The sequence below is a fragment of the Mytilus edulis genome, chromosome 2 (genome assembly GCF_963676685.1).
Source record: "Mytilus edulis chromosome 2, xbMytEdul2.2, whole genome shotgun sequence".
In the NCBI taxonomy this organism is placed as follows: Eukaryota; Metazoa; Mollusca; class Bivalvia; order Mytilida; family Mytilidae; genus Mytilus; species Mytilus edulis.
The window spans coordinates 57,327,013-57,343,318 of record NC_092345.1 but is presented as its reverse complement, the minus strand read 5'-3'; the positions used below and the strand labels follow the sequence as shown (position 1 = coordinate 57,343,318).

Sequence of the window (16,306 nt, the reverse complement as noted above, 5' to 3'; positions counted from 1 at the left end):
AATTATAAAATAAAAAAAAAGATTTTTCTAAGGATTTTTTTCCTGATCAAAATGCACAGTTTGCATAAATTTACATCAATTAAAATGATATGCTTTGTGTCATGGTATGATAATTTGATGATAAAAAAATCTTACTGGAACCAACACTTGGAACACATTAATTTCTGAATAAGGTTAAAATACAAGTAATGTTCTGCAGCTGAGCCTAGCAATATATAATACATATATTCAAGGTTATTAATACACTGCCAAACAGTGCCCTTACAATTTGGGTTATTGCGCTAAAGTGCCCTTTCAGACAAGTAGCACCCTTCTGCCCTGAGATTCAAGCTGGAACACTGGTTTATAACATTCTTTGTCATTGTTTGATGTGTAACTACTTTTTTCTCTTCTAAGTGATGCAGTGGATCTAAAACAGAGCAGTTGTTACCATAAACAAACATTTAAATCAATAAACAAAGATGTTTTTATATCTTAATTATTTAAACTAACTGATGCACAATCTGCATGTTTATAACCTGTATTTGAAAATTGTGGACCATTGCATTTAAGTAAAAGGCTAAGATCGCATGCTTAACTGCTTGAATTATAAACATAAATTTGAATATTTCAAAAATTACACATCCATTCTAGATTTAAAAGAACTTGCTTATAGTGTATCTAAATGTCTATGATATGCAATATTATTTTGGATGCAGAAAGGCATACTAGTAGTATGTGTTTGTTTATATACAGTCATATACATGTATTTGGTGATGATTTTTTTCAAGCGTCATATATTCATGTATAACAAATACACATAGTAAGTGAAACTGCCACTTTTTATTTTGCTTTGATGACATCATTAGTTTGGTTACCATTAAAGTTGTTCCAATTGTTCTGAGTGGGGAAAAATGTGAAAAATAGTTGTGATACAGAATGTAAATGCACCTTCCATCCTACCATATGTTTTGTTGTTGCTTTTCAGTGTTGTTATTTTCTGTTGTTCAGCTTTATTTTTTTTTCATAAAGAATAGAAATGATTTTGCATACAATATATTTATGGTTGAGAGTTTAGTGAGAAGTGATTAATCTTGCATTATTAAGAAACAAATTCTACTTAAAAGTTCTATCTTAGACACACCTGTAAAATAAGTTAATTTTTGAATCTAACTGAAAATGATATCATCTTGACCTTACATGGTTTTTTTTTTGCAATATGAATCTATTGACCTTATTTACTTTGGTTGTTTTTTTTTATAGATAATGATTTTTTTTAGTTCAGTTGTTTCCATTTTTCTATATTTTTTTTATTGTTTGACAAATAGTAATTCTCTGATACTGAAATGATTTTCATCAGTGAAAATATTACTGGAGTATGAATCTTTGTTATTTTAAATCATGGAAAAAAGAAAAAGAAAAATCAAATGTCAAATGTCTTTGAAATAAATGTATTAAGTTATAGGGGGAAGTATATTTTTTGTCAATATTTTGTAGAAAACTTGTCTGACGGAGACAGTTCCAGGCGGGGTAGGTCAAATGCTCTGCTGTCATTTTTTTTCTGTTCTATTTTTAGTTTTTCAGTGTAATGTGAATCGTGGAAGGTGCCTTTGCATCAGATTTTTACTCTTATTCAGTAGTGACTTTATTAAAGCAAACTGAAAAATGTATTCATCAAGTTTTAAATATCTTATTAAATAAAAATCATAAGCATCTAATTTTTGGTATTTTTATAATTGATACAATACTTGGTAGTGTGGCACTGAAAAACCAACAGAGCATATATAAAGCAAATAAGAATTTTTTTAATTCTTATATTGCCTTATCAATGACAAATATTTTTAAGTCGAGAGTAAAGAACAAAAAACAAAAACATAATTCATGAATCAATTTAAGAGGCATAATTCATTTTTCAAGTAACCTTGAAAAATATTAACTTATCTACATTTGCTTGCTGCTCAAAAGATTTTAAATTACATATAAATATTGCCTTCAAAAATTTTTTTTGTGTGTGTAAAACTGACTGTGTAAAGAATATTTCAGTTATACACATCAATTTCTATCTGTCTTAACACTGTATAAAAAAAATTATAATCTCAAACACATCATACACATTGGATGCAAAGATTTCTTCCCATTTTCTTTTCATTGCGGCTTTATGTTCAGGGGGATCACAATACAGTTCCCCGCTTCATGGATCTCATGGATCTCCGCGCTTTATACATCATGATTTTGAATGGGAGGATGAATTTGATGATGAAGGTACATTGTTGTTTGTGGTTGTCATGTGATTGTTTTGTAGGTGTTAGACATCTCTTCTTTAAACTTAGTTTTACTTGGAGAGATCTTTTTATTCATTAAAATACGAATTTTGATCAGGGTTATGCATATTTTGATTGATATGATCTGTATATTCCAATATTTCAGTACTCATTTCTCACTGTTGTATGCTTTAGCTGTAGTCATGTATGCAAGATATTGAATGTTTGTAATATTTTGTATAGTGTTGTTTTTTTATTATTTGAAAAAAAAAGTGAAAAAGTAAGATGCCATTTTATTTTTTTTTAATGGGAGAACTTATCTTGAAGTTCAGGAACCATTATAAGACAGAAGGCATTGAGGGTGCTGAATGTGGAACATGTTCTGCTTAAACCTCTGTAGCACCTGAGATCACCCCCAGTTTTGGTAGGGTTCATGTTGCTCAGTCTTAAGTTTTCTATATTGTGTTTTTTAGACTCTTGTATTTCTTCTGGTTGTTTCCTTTTTTTGTCATTACATTGACAGAATGTTTTTGATTTATGAGTTTGAATATCCCTTTAGTATACTCTGCCTCTCTTTCAGAAGTTGTATCTTTGGTAATCATACTCATTATTATCATATCCTTATTTTTAAAATGAATTGATTGTTTTGAGATAAAGTGATGTGAGCTAGCTCTCAGTAGATGATATTTTGTATTGTTTTTACATGTCACTATGGTTTGTAATCTGTAAAACATGCATTGTTTTGTCTATTACTGTTTTTTTTACCTGTACACAATTTGGTGCTGATCTAAAACTGTTATCTATCTCTGCTAAATTCACATAAATAGATGGGTATTTGTATTTTGATATACAGATGTGCCCATAATTGAATGTTCTATGTTGGTCTTATGTTTATATTTGGTAAATAAGATTAAGTCTATTTGAAAGTCTCTTCAGCTCATCCTATTTGATGTTTTTTCCACAATCTTTGTGTGACTAAGTTTTTGATGTGTTATCAGCTTATAGAATTGGGAGAGTGGATGGTTTGGCGGGTGGCCTGGGAAAAAAACTTCATTGTGTTACAACTCCAAAGTTGTACACCTGCTATTATGAAATTGTTATAGGAATATCTTCTCATTTTCCAAATTTTAGAATTTTTTCTTGCTGCAAATTTATTAAATAGAGTCCAAGTTTTGTATAATCAACTTCTCTTACAGTTTTCAAAACAGATTGTTGGAACTCCACAGAAAGATTGTGCATGTGTTGAAGATGTGCATCTGCTATTATGGAAGTGTTTGAAGAATTTGCTTTCATTTTTCCAGACTTAAGAAACATTCTATGCCACTTAGTCATTGAGTCTTTTATCTAAATTTCATTAGAATTGATAAAAAAGAAAAAAAGAGAATAAAACTTATAATATTTAAGTATTTTATAAGAAGTTTTATAAGAAATTTTGAGATATCAAAGAATTAAATGACAGTCATGTCAGAGTGAGCTCTTTAAACTTTTTAAATTCCAAAATATAGTAGCTTTTTACATGGGCAGCAGATAAACTGCAAATTTATTTTATCAATTACAATAAAAAGGAAGTTTGAAAATACATTATTGACAAGATCTGTTATGGTATAGATAATTTTTGTTTCTTACAGATGAAAAACAGAAAATTTGCTTTTTAAGCTCCGACCATTGGTCTTTTGTTTAAATTTTGCTGCTCAATTTTTTGTGTAATAGCATTTTGTTTATTGTGGCTTTTAAAAATAAATTTTATTTAATGATCGAGGTCTCTAAATCTGCACTTATTTATTCACTATATTCATTTATGTTGAGTTTTGAATGGATTGGAGGGTGCATTTACATGAATGATTGTTGTATATTTGTAAAAAATATAGTCAGTCAAAACTTCTATGACAGTCAGATACTATTAGTGTATAACTTATTGTTTACATTTTGCTTAAGTCATTATGTGTGGCATAAGTGCTTATAGGTAGTTCCCACATGCTTCTATAAGCATAACCATCATGTTGAAGCCTATTTTTGATGCATAGAAAATATTCTCATAATAGTTATTTGTATTTAAAGAACTACATGAAGAAAAAAAATTATGTATTAGGTACAAACATTTTTTGAAGGTATTGATACCAACTGTGCTTTATAGTATATACATTTACAATATCAAACATGTTTGTCTAATGTGTACCTAGGTAAATCATAGTACACCCAAGCATTATTACATCTACAAATTTTCTTCTATCTATATTTATTATTTTAAGTCCCAATCTTTAGAAGAGCTAACATTAAATTTGTGCATTGGCGGGTTTAGCAACAATTTTCAGCTTATGATAATTTTCAGCATTCTTCTGGTCTCCTTCCGTCTTATTAGTAGACACTTTTTCATTTAAGCTTTAAATTATCTTGATGTGACAGTGTGAGAAAGGAACATTTAAAGAAGTTTTAATGCTTTAAAAACTATATTCTTTATGTAGAGCAAAGTAGATACATCTTTTAATTTAATTTTAAAAACAACATGTCAGAATGTATTTTTTGTGCCACATTCTTTAGAGAAAATAAAGGTCTCTTATATAATTAGCAAAAGTACAAATATAGCACTATTATTGTATGATGATACTGAAAAAACTGTTATTGGACAGCAACATTAAATACTAACACATAGTTCTTACTTATGACGACCCAATGGGTCATACAGATGAGGACGGAGAAACAGATTCCATGGCAGCACAGCCACAGACGCCAACATCATCTAAGATGCCACATGTTGAAATGGTGGCACCAAAACAGACACAAGAAGATTTGGACAAAAAGGAAGAAAAACCAGGTAAGTTATTTTTGTAAAAAAGATATATAAAGGTGAATTTTTCTTTATTACTAAGTTTCTTTCTTAATCAGCATAGAAGTACCCCCACAGAAACACAGTGAAATTGAGCTATACAAATAACTTATACTTATGTAATAGAATCATCTGATAGATAAAATATAATCTGAAGGAATTTACTTGCAATTTATGAGGTCTAACGAAAAAATCATTTGTGATATTTGTCATTCCATTCTAAAATTATCATTCAATAGATAGGAGACATCTTTTCCACCTTTATTGTTATAAACAACCAAAGAGCCATTCAGAAATAAATGTGCCTCCTAACAACATAAGTATCCTCATATCCCCATTCCATTCTCAATTTTATCATGATATAACAAACAAGAAATTGAAAAAGCTAATGCATGACCCAAATTTATGACAAATGAACAGTAAAATGTGTTTCTTATATACCAATGTAATATAAATATTATTTTAGTGCCAGAACTGAGTGAGGAAGAGAAACTACAGATTCTGAATTCTGAGGATTTCCAGACATTCTTCAGTAAATCTGCTCGACTTGTTGAGAGGATGCTTACAGAGGAAGTAGATATCTACACGGATTATTCAGGGGGAGATAATGAGGGCAAAGACGAGTAAGTTCTTGTAGAAAAATATAGTATGACCTGCAACAATGAGCAAAACACATACCATATATATTCAACATTTAAAGACCACTGGATATAAAAATTTGAATCAATTCTAAAGAGAAAACCAACTGCCTGATTTAGCTAGTAACATTACACAATAAACAATTATAGCAGACCCCAGCCACAGATTTTGAATTCTTCTTTAATAACTTATTAAAAGTAATACAATTTTTAAATATCCATAGCTTTATTTGTTTAGGGACTTTAAAGTTAACTTTTTGTCAAATTATAACATCACATTACAGAAAACAATATTAGATTTTATGTTTTTATTATTTAATTTGTAAACTTGTAAATAGATTATTGAATTGTCTGATTCTTACTTCTGATGTATGTTATAGAGTTGTGTTTCTTTTGTAGTGAGTCAGCAGGAGACAGACTGAAGTTGAACAGAATATTTTATGATGAGAGGTGGTCCAAACATAGAACAAATACTAGTTTAGATTGGTCTAAACAGGTATGGACTGCTGTTTTTAAAAAAAGAGATATGCACAACACACAATTAATGAGCTATAAGAATTTAATTTGAAGAAATGTAAAATCATTGGCTGTTATTCTGTATGACTCTTTTACTGTATTGCAGTATTTAATTTGTGGTGGTATAAATAAAAAAAAAAAAAGAAGATGTGGTTTGATTGCCGATGAGACAACTCTCCACAAGAGACTAAAATGACACAGAAATTAACAAATATAGGTCACTGTACAGCCTACAACAATGAGCAAAGCCCATACCGCATAGTCAGCTATAAAAGGCCCCAAAATGACAATGTAAAACGAGAAAACTAAGGCCAACTAAAATTAATTAGTAGATTTTCATCCAAATTTTTGAAAAAAATGGGGCGGGTGGGAGGATTTTATTTTTTAATTTTTATTTCTTATGAAACCCTCTTGTGACGTGTTCTTCAAATATGCAAGTGTAATAATAAGCTTATATTATGTATATACATATATATAAGGAATCGTACACAATATTTCAAAGCTTAACATGAATGAAAATCTCTTATTGGCAACCACTGTTCTACATGTAATTGCTGCTTTAGAAACCTAAACAGCAAAAACATAAAAGAAGAATGCTCTCTTTAGTTGGACTACCTTCACCAAATTTAGTGTCTTTTTAAGCGACCATCTTTTTGTCTCCATAAAATGAAACAAATATGCAACTAAAGAATTACGAGTTCAGAATAAAATGAAACCGTTTTGAAAACGAAAGGGTTGGTGCTTTTATGATTCTTCTTATAGATGCAAATATAATTAATATGTAAAACATGAACTTAACCAAAAAGGAGAAGATGTTTAGTGGCTCTATTGAGGATATTGGGACAGAAGCTGTGTGTGCTGTCTGTCAACAAAAAAGACATGGGTAAATCTAAGTAGTGTGACGGGATTGCTTCCCCTAGAAAAACTTAGTAAACACTTAGTCAGCCGTAAGCGGTTGAGCTAAGGAAGTACTTTTTTAGCTCAGTCGGTTAGCGCGCTGCCTTGTAACACAGAGGTCCCGGGTTCAAGTCCCGGTGGAGACAAGCAATTTTGTAATGAAATTCGTGCTCTCCGATTAAAGTATGTTTGCCGACTTTTTGAACTCAATTATACTGTAATAAATCTAACAAGTTCGTGCTTGCGTCATATCATTTATTCATTTCTACGAAAGTGTTCCACGATTCGTGCTCTTTGGGTATAATTCACAGTCCAAAATTCCTTCCACAAAGTCATTTTATCAATACAAAAATCAATAGTTTTCTAAATCACAGAAATGTGTGTCATGCCTTGGACACAGCGTATTACTTGTAACCCGATTATTTCATGCCCTTCTTGAAATCAACCTCTATTCTCGGTAAACGATTTTGTCATCATAGAGCTGCAGAATCTTATTTAATTACTCGAAGTAATACGAAAACCGAAATTTGAAACAGGAAGTTTGGAAGGAAACAAAATTTTTGACGGTTACTGGAAACGGAGATGAACAAATCCGCAAATCGTAAATTTTTGAAAATAAAAAAAATCGGGGCGGGACGATTTTAGAGGGGCGGGCGGGGATGAAAATCTATCAATTAATTTTAATTGGCCTAATGGCCTAATTTAGGTATAAAAATGAAAAACAAATATGTAACATATAAACTAACGACAACCAATGAATTACAGGCTCCTGACTTGGGACAGTCACTTAAATACAGAATGTGGCTGGGTTAAACATGTAAGTTTGAACCACCTTTTAATTTTCTAAAAGTAGCTAGGAAAAGAATGTTTAAGTTGTCTCCCATACTCTGTCATTTCAAATTAAAGTGGACAGAATCTTAGAATTGATGCCTAATACTTTGAATGTTATTTAGAATGAGTAATATGATTTGTATATATTTCAGCATCCAGAATTACTGTTAGCATCATACAATACCAATGAAGATTCACCACACGACCCAGACGGTGTTGCATTGATTTGGAACATGAAATTTAAAAAGCAAACACCAGAATATGTGTTCCACTGTCAGGTTAGTTTTTAGAAAGAGTACAATAATGAGAGATCTCTTTGCAGGAGACCAAAACAGATACAAAAATTAAAAACAATAGGATACTGTACGGCCTTGAAACCTAAAAGTTCATCAAAGCCATGGTTATCCCTTCCTTTCATACAGAAAACAAACTATAATCAAAGATTGTTTTTTATTTCAGTCTGCCATTATGTCATCGTGCTTTGCTGAATTTCACCCTAACTTGATAGTAGGTGGTACATATTCTGGACAGATTGTGTTATGGGATAACAGAGTAAACAAACGCACCCCAATACAGAGGACTCCTTTGTCTGCTGCTGCCCACACAGTTAGTATATTATATTTATTTCTTGCTAACACTCAACTTGCTAACAGATTAAAAATTATTCACTAAAATGAAAATGGTTCTCTCAAAACCTCTCTTTAACAAGACAGCTGGCCATAGAAAATAAAAGTAATGAAAAAAGAGCTAATAATATTTAAATAACATTTCACCCAATTCATATTTATGTCAATCTCTGTAATTTATTGAATTGATAGGTATAAAATGTGATTCTGGTAATTTTTCAAAGAAAAATATTTCAAAAGTATATAATCATGTATTAATATTTTATAAAAAATTGCTAAGCCTGGCACATTTTTATATATAAAAACATTGAATTATATTTTTATGTACAGTACATTTAAATTTAAAAAGGCACATACATTTAACAAGACAGCAGAATATCTGTGAATAGTATTTGATTTGTCAAATGTAAATTGTTTCTGATATTTCAGCATCCAGTATACTGTGTCAATGTAGTGGGAACACAGAATGCTCACAACTTGATCAGTGTATCTACAGATGGAAAGATGTGTTCATGGAGTCTGGATATGTTAGCTCAACCACAGGTAAGTCATTCTAACTTTTTATCAATAACTCTAAAATGATGCAGAGTTTAAATTTTTAAAAGTATCAACATAAAAAAAATACTATACTTTTATCATTTTCGAACAACATGTTTGGTATTTGTTGAACTATAATTGTTTTCCCCTGCTCTATGCATTGAACAAACCATTAAAAAAAACTAAATGGTAAAAAGAAGTTCTAGTCACGATCAAGTTGTATTGAAAGAAAATTGAAATAAAAAAAAAATAAGTAGTTTTTCATAGAAAAGGATACATAAAGGACGAAAAAAGGACATTGTCTAAAGTGCAACTTTGAAAAATTCTATTTATTGATAAATTAAACTATTCAATTTGTGTAGTGATTTTATATTATGAATTAGGACACTACATCATTTCTTTTCCAACTTTTCTAACTTATGACCTGGCATAATATGATTTAAATAACTTTTTCTTTATTTTTGTGAAATGATATTTTATTGATTGAATCTTGTTATTGGTTTCAGGACAGCATGGAGCTGCATTTCAAACAAAGTAAATCTGTAGCTGTTACATGTTTCTCCTTCTTGTCTGGTGATGTCAATAACTTTGTTGTTGGCAGTGAGGAATGTACAGTGTATACTGCTTGTAGACATGGCAGGTAAGGGGAGATAAAAGATTGATTTAGTGATGGTAAGGGGAGACAATTTGGTAATTCAGTAATGGTAAGGGGAGACAATTTGGTGATTCAGTCATGGTAAGGAGGAGATAATCTGTTGCCTTACATAAATAATTAGTGATTTATTTAATTTTTGTAACTGTTCAGCATTTCTTAGAATTAATATATAAATTTAACACAAGATATGAATTTAATTGCTAATATTACCATATAATCATCAGCTTTTGTTTATAACTTTAGAGGCATAAAAAGGGAGATAATTTATCACTTTTATTGATGCTCATGATTTCTACTTAGGTCTGTCGATTTAGGCAGAGGTGAGAGGTAAGGGACAAAATAGTTTGGGTTACAGATGTATTTGTAGTTTGATGGACATTTTTTGTTTTGTAGGTTTTAGTCTATAGTTTAAAATTAGTAAATTAGGATTTTTTGTTTTCAATAGTTTTTAGTTTGGGTTGTAATCTAAATATATTAACAAATCTCCTGATGGTTTCCATTGTAAACTTCAAATATCACAGAAATATATCATAAATTATTGCATATGTGCCATATTGTGGGTTAGAATTTTTAATTGTTTAGCTTGCATTATCATAAGGGCTGATCCAGAAGAAAAAAAAATGGAGGTGTTTGAAGGCACTTTTTTATGGCCATAACCCATATAGGGTAATAGACTATTTTCATATTACCGACTTTTGACTCTGGATTATATATTTTTTCAACAGGTAACCTTTTCTGTGTTCAGACATCCTGGTACTCCTGGAACAGCGACCAAAATAAGTAAAATCAAACATATAAAGCAGTTGATTTCCCCCAAAAATTGTACCGATTAAAAGCTTGGTTTTACTTCTTTACCTTGCTCTTAGTTGACTTTGTATCAGGATGTCCTATCACAGAGAAGGTTACCTGTTTAAAAAATACATAATTTGGAGTAAAAAGTTGGTAATTTGAAAATAGTTTATTGCATTTTACTTTGGATACATTACCACACAATTTGATTTTTATGACCTGATCCCACCAATATAAAAAGAAATCAAGTGCCATTCTACCCCCTACCATATATTTTTTTCTGGAATAGCCTTAATTTATATAATGAATCCCACTTATTTATTTGGTACATTTTTTTTGTTTTACAGTAAGGCTGGTATAAGTGAAGGATTTGAAGGACATCATGGACCTATCACTGGTATAGACTGTCATAAAGTTCCAGGACAGATTGACTTTTCACCTTATTTCTTAACATCTTCATTTGATTGGACAATCAAACTTTGGAGCATTAAAGTAGGTTATTATAGATTCTAGTGTTTCATAACTTTCAAACAGTTAAATTTTCAAATTTTGAAGTTAGATGAATTGGAATTTTTTCATGTAGATCTAAATGAAATGGTTTTTTTTTTTTTTTTTTGGCTCTCATTATAACTTAGAATAATATTTATTCATCTGCAATTTATGACATGATAACGTTGGACTTATAATAGTTAACTTATACACAAGTGAAAAATCAGCCATTTCATTATACAAATCTCCAGCTGCATACCAGGTATGTTATATGCATACTCGGGGATCTGATGATAACATGTTAATTTCATTTGAATAGTCCCTGCTTTATACTAGAGGATCAGGTTAAGTCAAATATGACTAGAACTATCTCACACAATGAAAGTCTGTATAAAGACATTGGTCATAAAGTTAAATACTGAAAAGCCCTTTGGATGCACCTTTGTACAATTTTTGTCGAGCCTGCTACTTTTGTTGCAGAAAGCTGGACATAGGGATAGTGATCTGGCGGTGGCATCGGGGTTAGCTAACTTCTTAAAAGTTTTATATTTTAGAAGGTGGAAGACCTGGATGCTTCAAACTTTGTATATAGATGCCTCATGTTACGAAGTTTCTGTCAGTCACTTGTCCAATGTCCTTGACCTTATTTTCATGGTTCAGTGACTAGTTGAAAAAAGTTAAGATTTTTTGTAATGTTAAATTCTCTCTTAATATTATAAAAAATAGGATAACTGTATTTGGTATGTGCATACCTTGCAAGGTTCTCATGCCCGTCAGACAGTTTTAACTTGACCTCAACCTCATTTCATGGATCAGTGAACAAGGTTAAGTTTTGGTGGTCAAGTCCATATCTCAGATATTATAAGCAATAGGTCAAGTATATTCCATGTATGGAAGGACTGTAAGGTGTACATGTCCAACTGGCAGGAGACATCTGACCTTGACCCTCATTTTCATGGTTTAGTGGTTATAGTTAAGTTTTTGTGTTTTGGTCTGTTTTTCTTATACTGTACGCAATAGATCTACTATATTTGGTGTATGGAATGATCATAAAAAGTACATGTCTAGCTGGCAGGTGTCTCCTGACCTTGACCTCATTTTCATGGTTCAGTGGTTAAAGTTAAGTATTTGAGTTTTGGTCTTTTTTTCTTATTCTATATGCAATATGTCAACTTTATTTTTTGTATGGAAATATTTTAGGAATTATATGTCAGTTGCAAAGGTTTTATTTGACCTTGATCTCATTTTCATGGTTCATTGCTCAGTGTTAAGTTTTTGTTTTTTTGGTCTGTTTTTCTTAAACTATAAGCAATAGGTCAACTATATTTGTTGCATGGGAGAATTGTTAGCTGTACATGTCTGTCTGACATGGTTCATTTTACCTTGACCTCATTTTCATATGGTTCATTGGTCAATGTTTAGTTTTCTTGGTTAAAGTTAAGTTTATGTGAAGACATAATATCAATGATTAGCAAAGAAGGTGAAACATTTCAGTGTGTGAACTTTTGTTATTTCATTGTTAAGCTTATATGTTTTATATTATCTTACTATGCTCATATACGATGTATATTTCAGTAAGATATCTGCCATGAAAAAAATTTCCAAGTATATTGTGTAACCCTGTGATTTATGGTTTAAATACAAATAATTAAAATATGAAACATTGTATTCATTCCTTAGTCAATTTAGTGTTATTGATAATCTCTTTATATTGTGTGTTTCCCAGGAACAAAAGTTTTTGCATTCATTTGAGGATAACAGTGATTATATTTATGATGTAAAATGGTCACCAACACATCCTGCCTTGTTTGCCAGTGCTGATGGTAATGGTAAATTAGACCTATGGAATCTTAACAATGACACAGAAGTAAGTGTCTCACCACAACCAAAACCTTAGTAGAAAAAAAATGTTTGAATTTGCTGAATTTCCTCAGATTTATTTAAATTGATGGTGATCTCTAATAATCATATTAACAAAGTTAAAGCATGTGATACTGTAAACCAATTTATTTTTGCAAGCGATTTATTTTTCGCAACTTCAAATTTATTCTTATAAACTACATCAAGTGAATAAGAATATTGAGAAATTTAATGGATGGGAAATGGACTAGTTCACTCTTATTCAATATAATATTTCATTATTCATTGATTGATGGATCATTCATGAAAATAGAACTTTAACTGATAGAGATTATAATTTCATTATTTAGGTTCCAACAACATCAATAACCATAGATAATAATGCCTGTCTAAACCATGTACGATGGCATGAGACAGGAAGTCATATAGCTGCTGGAGATGATATAGGAAGGATACATTTATATGATGTTGCAGAGGTAAAATACTAACCACCAATCAAATTGTATTCTTATTTACTGTGGATTCATTTCTTTTCCTGGGTTTTAACATTTGTGGTTATTTGATTTCATGATTTTTAAAAGTTTGCCAAACATAGCCTATAGAAAATTTATATTTCATTGAATATTTCAAATTGCAAATGTAATGGTTTCCTATTATCCAATAAATCAACAAAAATTGGTATCCATGGAATAATAATGAATCTACAGTATGAATGTTAATTCCTTAATTTTAACTGAAAGAACTTTTAATAAGTGTCCCTTGTAATAGAAAAACAAAAATGTGTCCCCAGTACACGGATGCCCCATCCGCACAATCATTTTCTATGTTCACTGGACCATGAAAATGAGGTAAAATCTCTAATTTAAAATTAAAAAGACCATAACATAAAGAACATGTGTACTAAGTTTCAAGTTGATTGGACTTCAACTTCATCAAAAACTACCTCGACCAAAAACTTTAACATGAAGCGGGACAGACGGACAAATGAACAGAAAGATGAACGAACAGACGGACGGACAAACAAACGGACGCACAGACCAGAAAACATAATGCCCATTAATGGGGCATAAAAAAAGTGGTTAAGTCAAAACAGACATAAATATTGTACATGAAGGATTGTTGATAAATAGACAAATAGGCAAGATAAGTATGATTTCTGGAAATGTTTTGTTCAGGGTATGTGACCAGAATATAAAAAATCAATAGAGATACCAGACTCATAGTTTTGTATGCCAGATACATGTTTTGTCTACACAAGACTCATTAGATGGTGTTCGATTCAAAACAAATTATTAGATGGCAAAATCAAATATGAGGTTGTTGAGCATTTAAAATCAAAAATTTCTAAAAGTTCTGTTAAATAAGGTATAGTAATCTATACCGGGAGAAAGAAAATAGTGTTATAACAGCATATTTACAGAAAAATGAACAAATCAGCTGACTGTTGAGCTCTTATTTTAAATTTAAGTCCCCATCATAAATTCACAATACCTTGTGTTAAAAAGTTGACAACTAATTTTCAAATTCCATGTCTAGCTTATTTGGTACCATGGTATTTTGTTATTGTAATGTTCATCTGTCAAATCAATTGTCTATCCATTCATGTTTTAATCTGCAAGCTTCAAAACTAATGACAGAAGTTCATAGAAAAAATTTTAAAATGGTACTATGCACTTGTCTTTAAATTTTGTACATGATTTCTTGGTTTTCTCATAGCATAACAAATAAATGTGTCACATATAAACAAACAAGTGAACAGTTTGTATGAAAGTGTTGAAAATTGATGCATTTTAAGATTCAGCATAAAAAATATCCAAGGATTTTAGTCTTCCAGACATTCCGTAATGAAAAATGCAAAATGTCTATTTTAAATGGATCATTTTAAGCAATTTTCATTTTTAAAATCTCTCATCTTATTATATATTTTACTTAATAAAACACTTTTATCTATGATGTATGTCAATTTGTTTATGTTACAGACTGTAGCTGCACCTAAAGGAAATGAATGGTCCAAGTTTGCCAAAACATTACAAGAAATGAAACAACAAGCCACAGAAAGGGAAGAAGAAGCTATGTCACTATCAACAATGACATCACCATTACGATGAATACGGCTTATTATACATCTAACATTTATATGGACTACCACAAACATTTTAATTGATGATTTACTAACAAATTTTTTTAAAGAGAATTTTTGTTTATCAAGTTCCAGGAACAATACTTTATACCTATCTGTATCCTAAAGTGTTCATTCATCAGACTTTGATGTTGTCTACCATGTAAGGCAAGCTTAAATGAGTCTACAATGTAAGGCAAGCTTAAAATGAGTCTACAATGTAAGGCAAGCTTTAAATGAGTCTACAAAGTAAGACAAGCTTAAAATGATTCTACAATGTAAGGCAAGCTTTAAATGAGTCTACAATGTAAGGCAAGCTTAAAATGAGTCTACAATGTAAGGCAAGCTTTAAATGAGTCTACAATGTAAGGCAAGCTTAAAATGAGTCTACAATTTAAGGCAAGCTTAAAATGAATATCTGGTATTAAATTTTTATCTAACTGGACAAAAAATCAAACATTTGGGAGAACTTCATTTTTTATTCCCTCTGAAACCATATTTGCTTAAGTAGAATAGAAAAATAAGGAGTTGTGGTATGTTCTCTTTACAATTGCTTTCATCAGATTCCTTTCATTTTCTAAGCACTGCCTACTATTTATATAGTTTTTTTTATGAAAAGAGATTACCAGCAAAGCAACTTGTAACAGAAATGAACAAAGTCTGACAAATGTTATTTTTGTTAATTGGGGAGAGATGAAACATCTATCAATTAATTATAATTAGTCTTACATGGTTTTAGAGGCATAATTATATACATGGACTTGAAATGATATAATTTAATATGAAATTTAAAAAAAAAGTATATGCATTATTACAGAAGGGGTGTGGGATTAAAAAGGCTGCATCTGTTTAACTGCTTATTGAGAAATAAAAAAAAAAAACACATTGAACTGTGATCTGTATTCAAGTTCTAGTTTCTTACACTTTGTTTAAGTTATAATTGAAACTTTTAAAATTTATGGAGTAGATTAGGTAGAAATAGCAATGGTGTATTATTAAGTTTTAATGATTGATAGAGTCTTATATTTATATCAATATCAGGTGGAAGTTGATTTAAGTATTATCTGAAGTTTCAATGATAAAAAAGAATACATTTTTGTATTTGTTATACCAATAAGTTATGCCTGGCATTTGTCACTTTTCATGGTGCTGACTTATAATAGGTTCAGTTTATGTTAATGAATTGTTTATATGGTTATATGATGGACTTTTGTATAGAAATACTTGCAATATTTATTGAACAGTTATAAAATCATGCAAATAAAATATGCTTATAAATACTCAA

The 16,306-nt window shown here is 30.4% G+C and overlaps 1 protein-coding gene across 20 annotated transcripts in view; it reads left to right on the top strand.

Moving 5' to 3' along the window:
- The window catches only part of LOC139512490 (cytoplasmic dynein 1 intermediate chain 2-like), a 24,056-nt gene extending 7,750 nt beyond the window's left edge, over positions 1–16,306 (top strand). For 2 of the 20 annotated variants that reach the window (XR_011662283.1, XR_011662282.1), the window contains 13 exons: positions 4,924–5,052; positions 5,531–5,687; positions 6,102–6,198; positions 8,099–8,224; positions 8,406–8,552; positions 9,002–9,115; positions 9,616–9,749; positions 10,065–10,091; positions 10,901–11,045; positions 12,769–12,909; positions 13,253–13,378; positions 14,882–15,189; positions 15,305–16,306. Coding sequence is in view for 4 of the 20 variants with exons in the window: in XM_071300128.1 (XP_071156229.1) it covers positions 1,477–1,509; positions 2,146–2,241; positions 4,891–5,052; positions 5,531–5,687; positions 6,102–6,198; positions 8,099–8,224; positions 8,406–8,552; positions 9,002–9,115; positions 9,616–9,749; positions 10,901–11,045; positions 12,769–12,909; positions 13,253–13,378; positions 14,882–15,010 (1,607 nt within the window). In the remaining 16 variants the exon portion in view is untranslated. Of the gene's footprint in view, positions 1–1,476; positions 1,510–2,145; positions 2,242–4,890; positions 5,053–5,530; positions 5,688–6,101; positions 6,199–8,098; positions 8,225–8,405; positions 8,553–9,001; positions 9,116–9,615; positions 9,750–10,064; positions 10,092–10,900; positions 11,046–12,768; positions 12,910–13,252; positions 13,379–14,881 lie in introns of all 20 variants that reach the window. The other 18 variants (XR_011662274.1, XR_011662271.1, XR_011662275.1 and 15 more) reach the window with 18 other exon arrangements.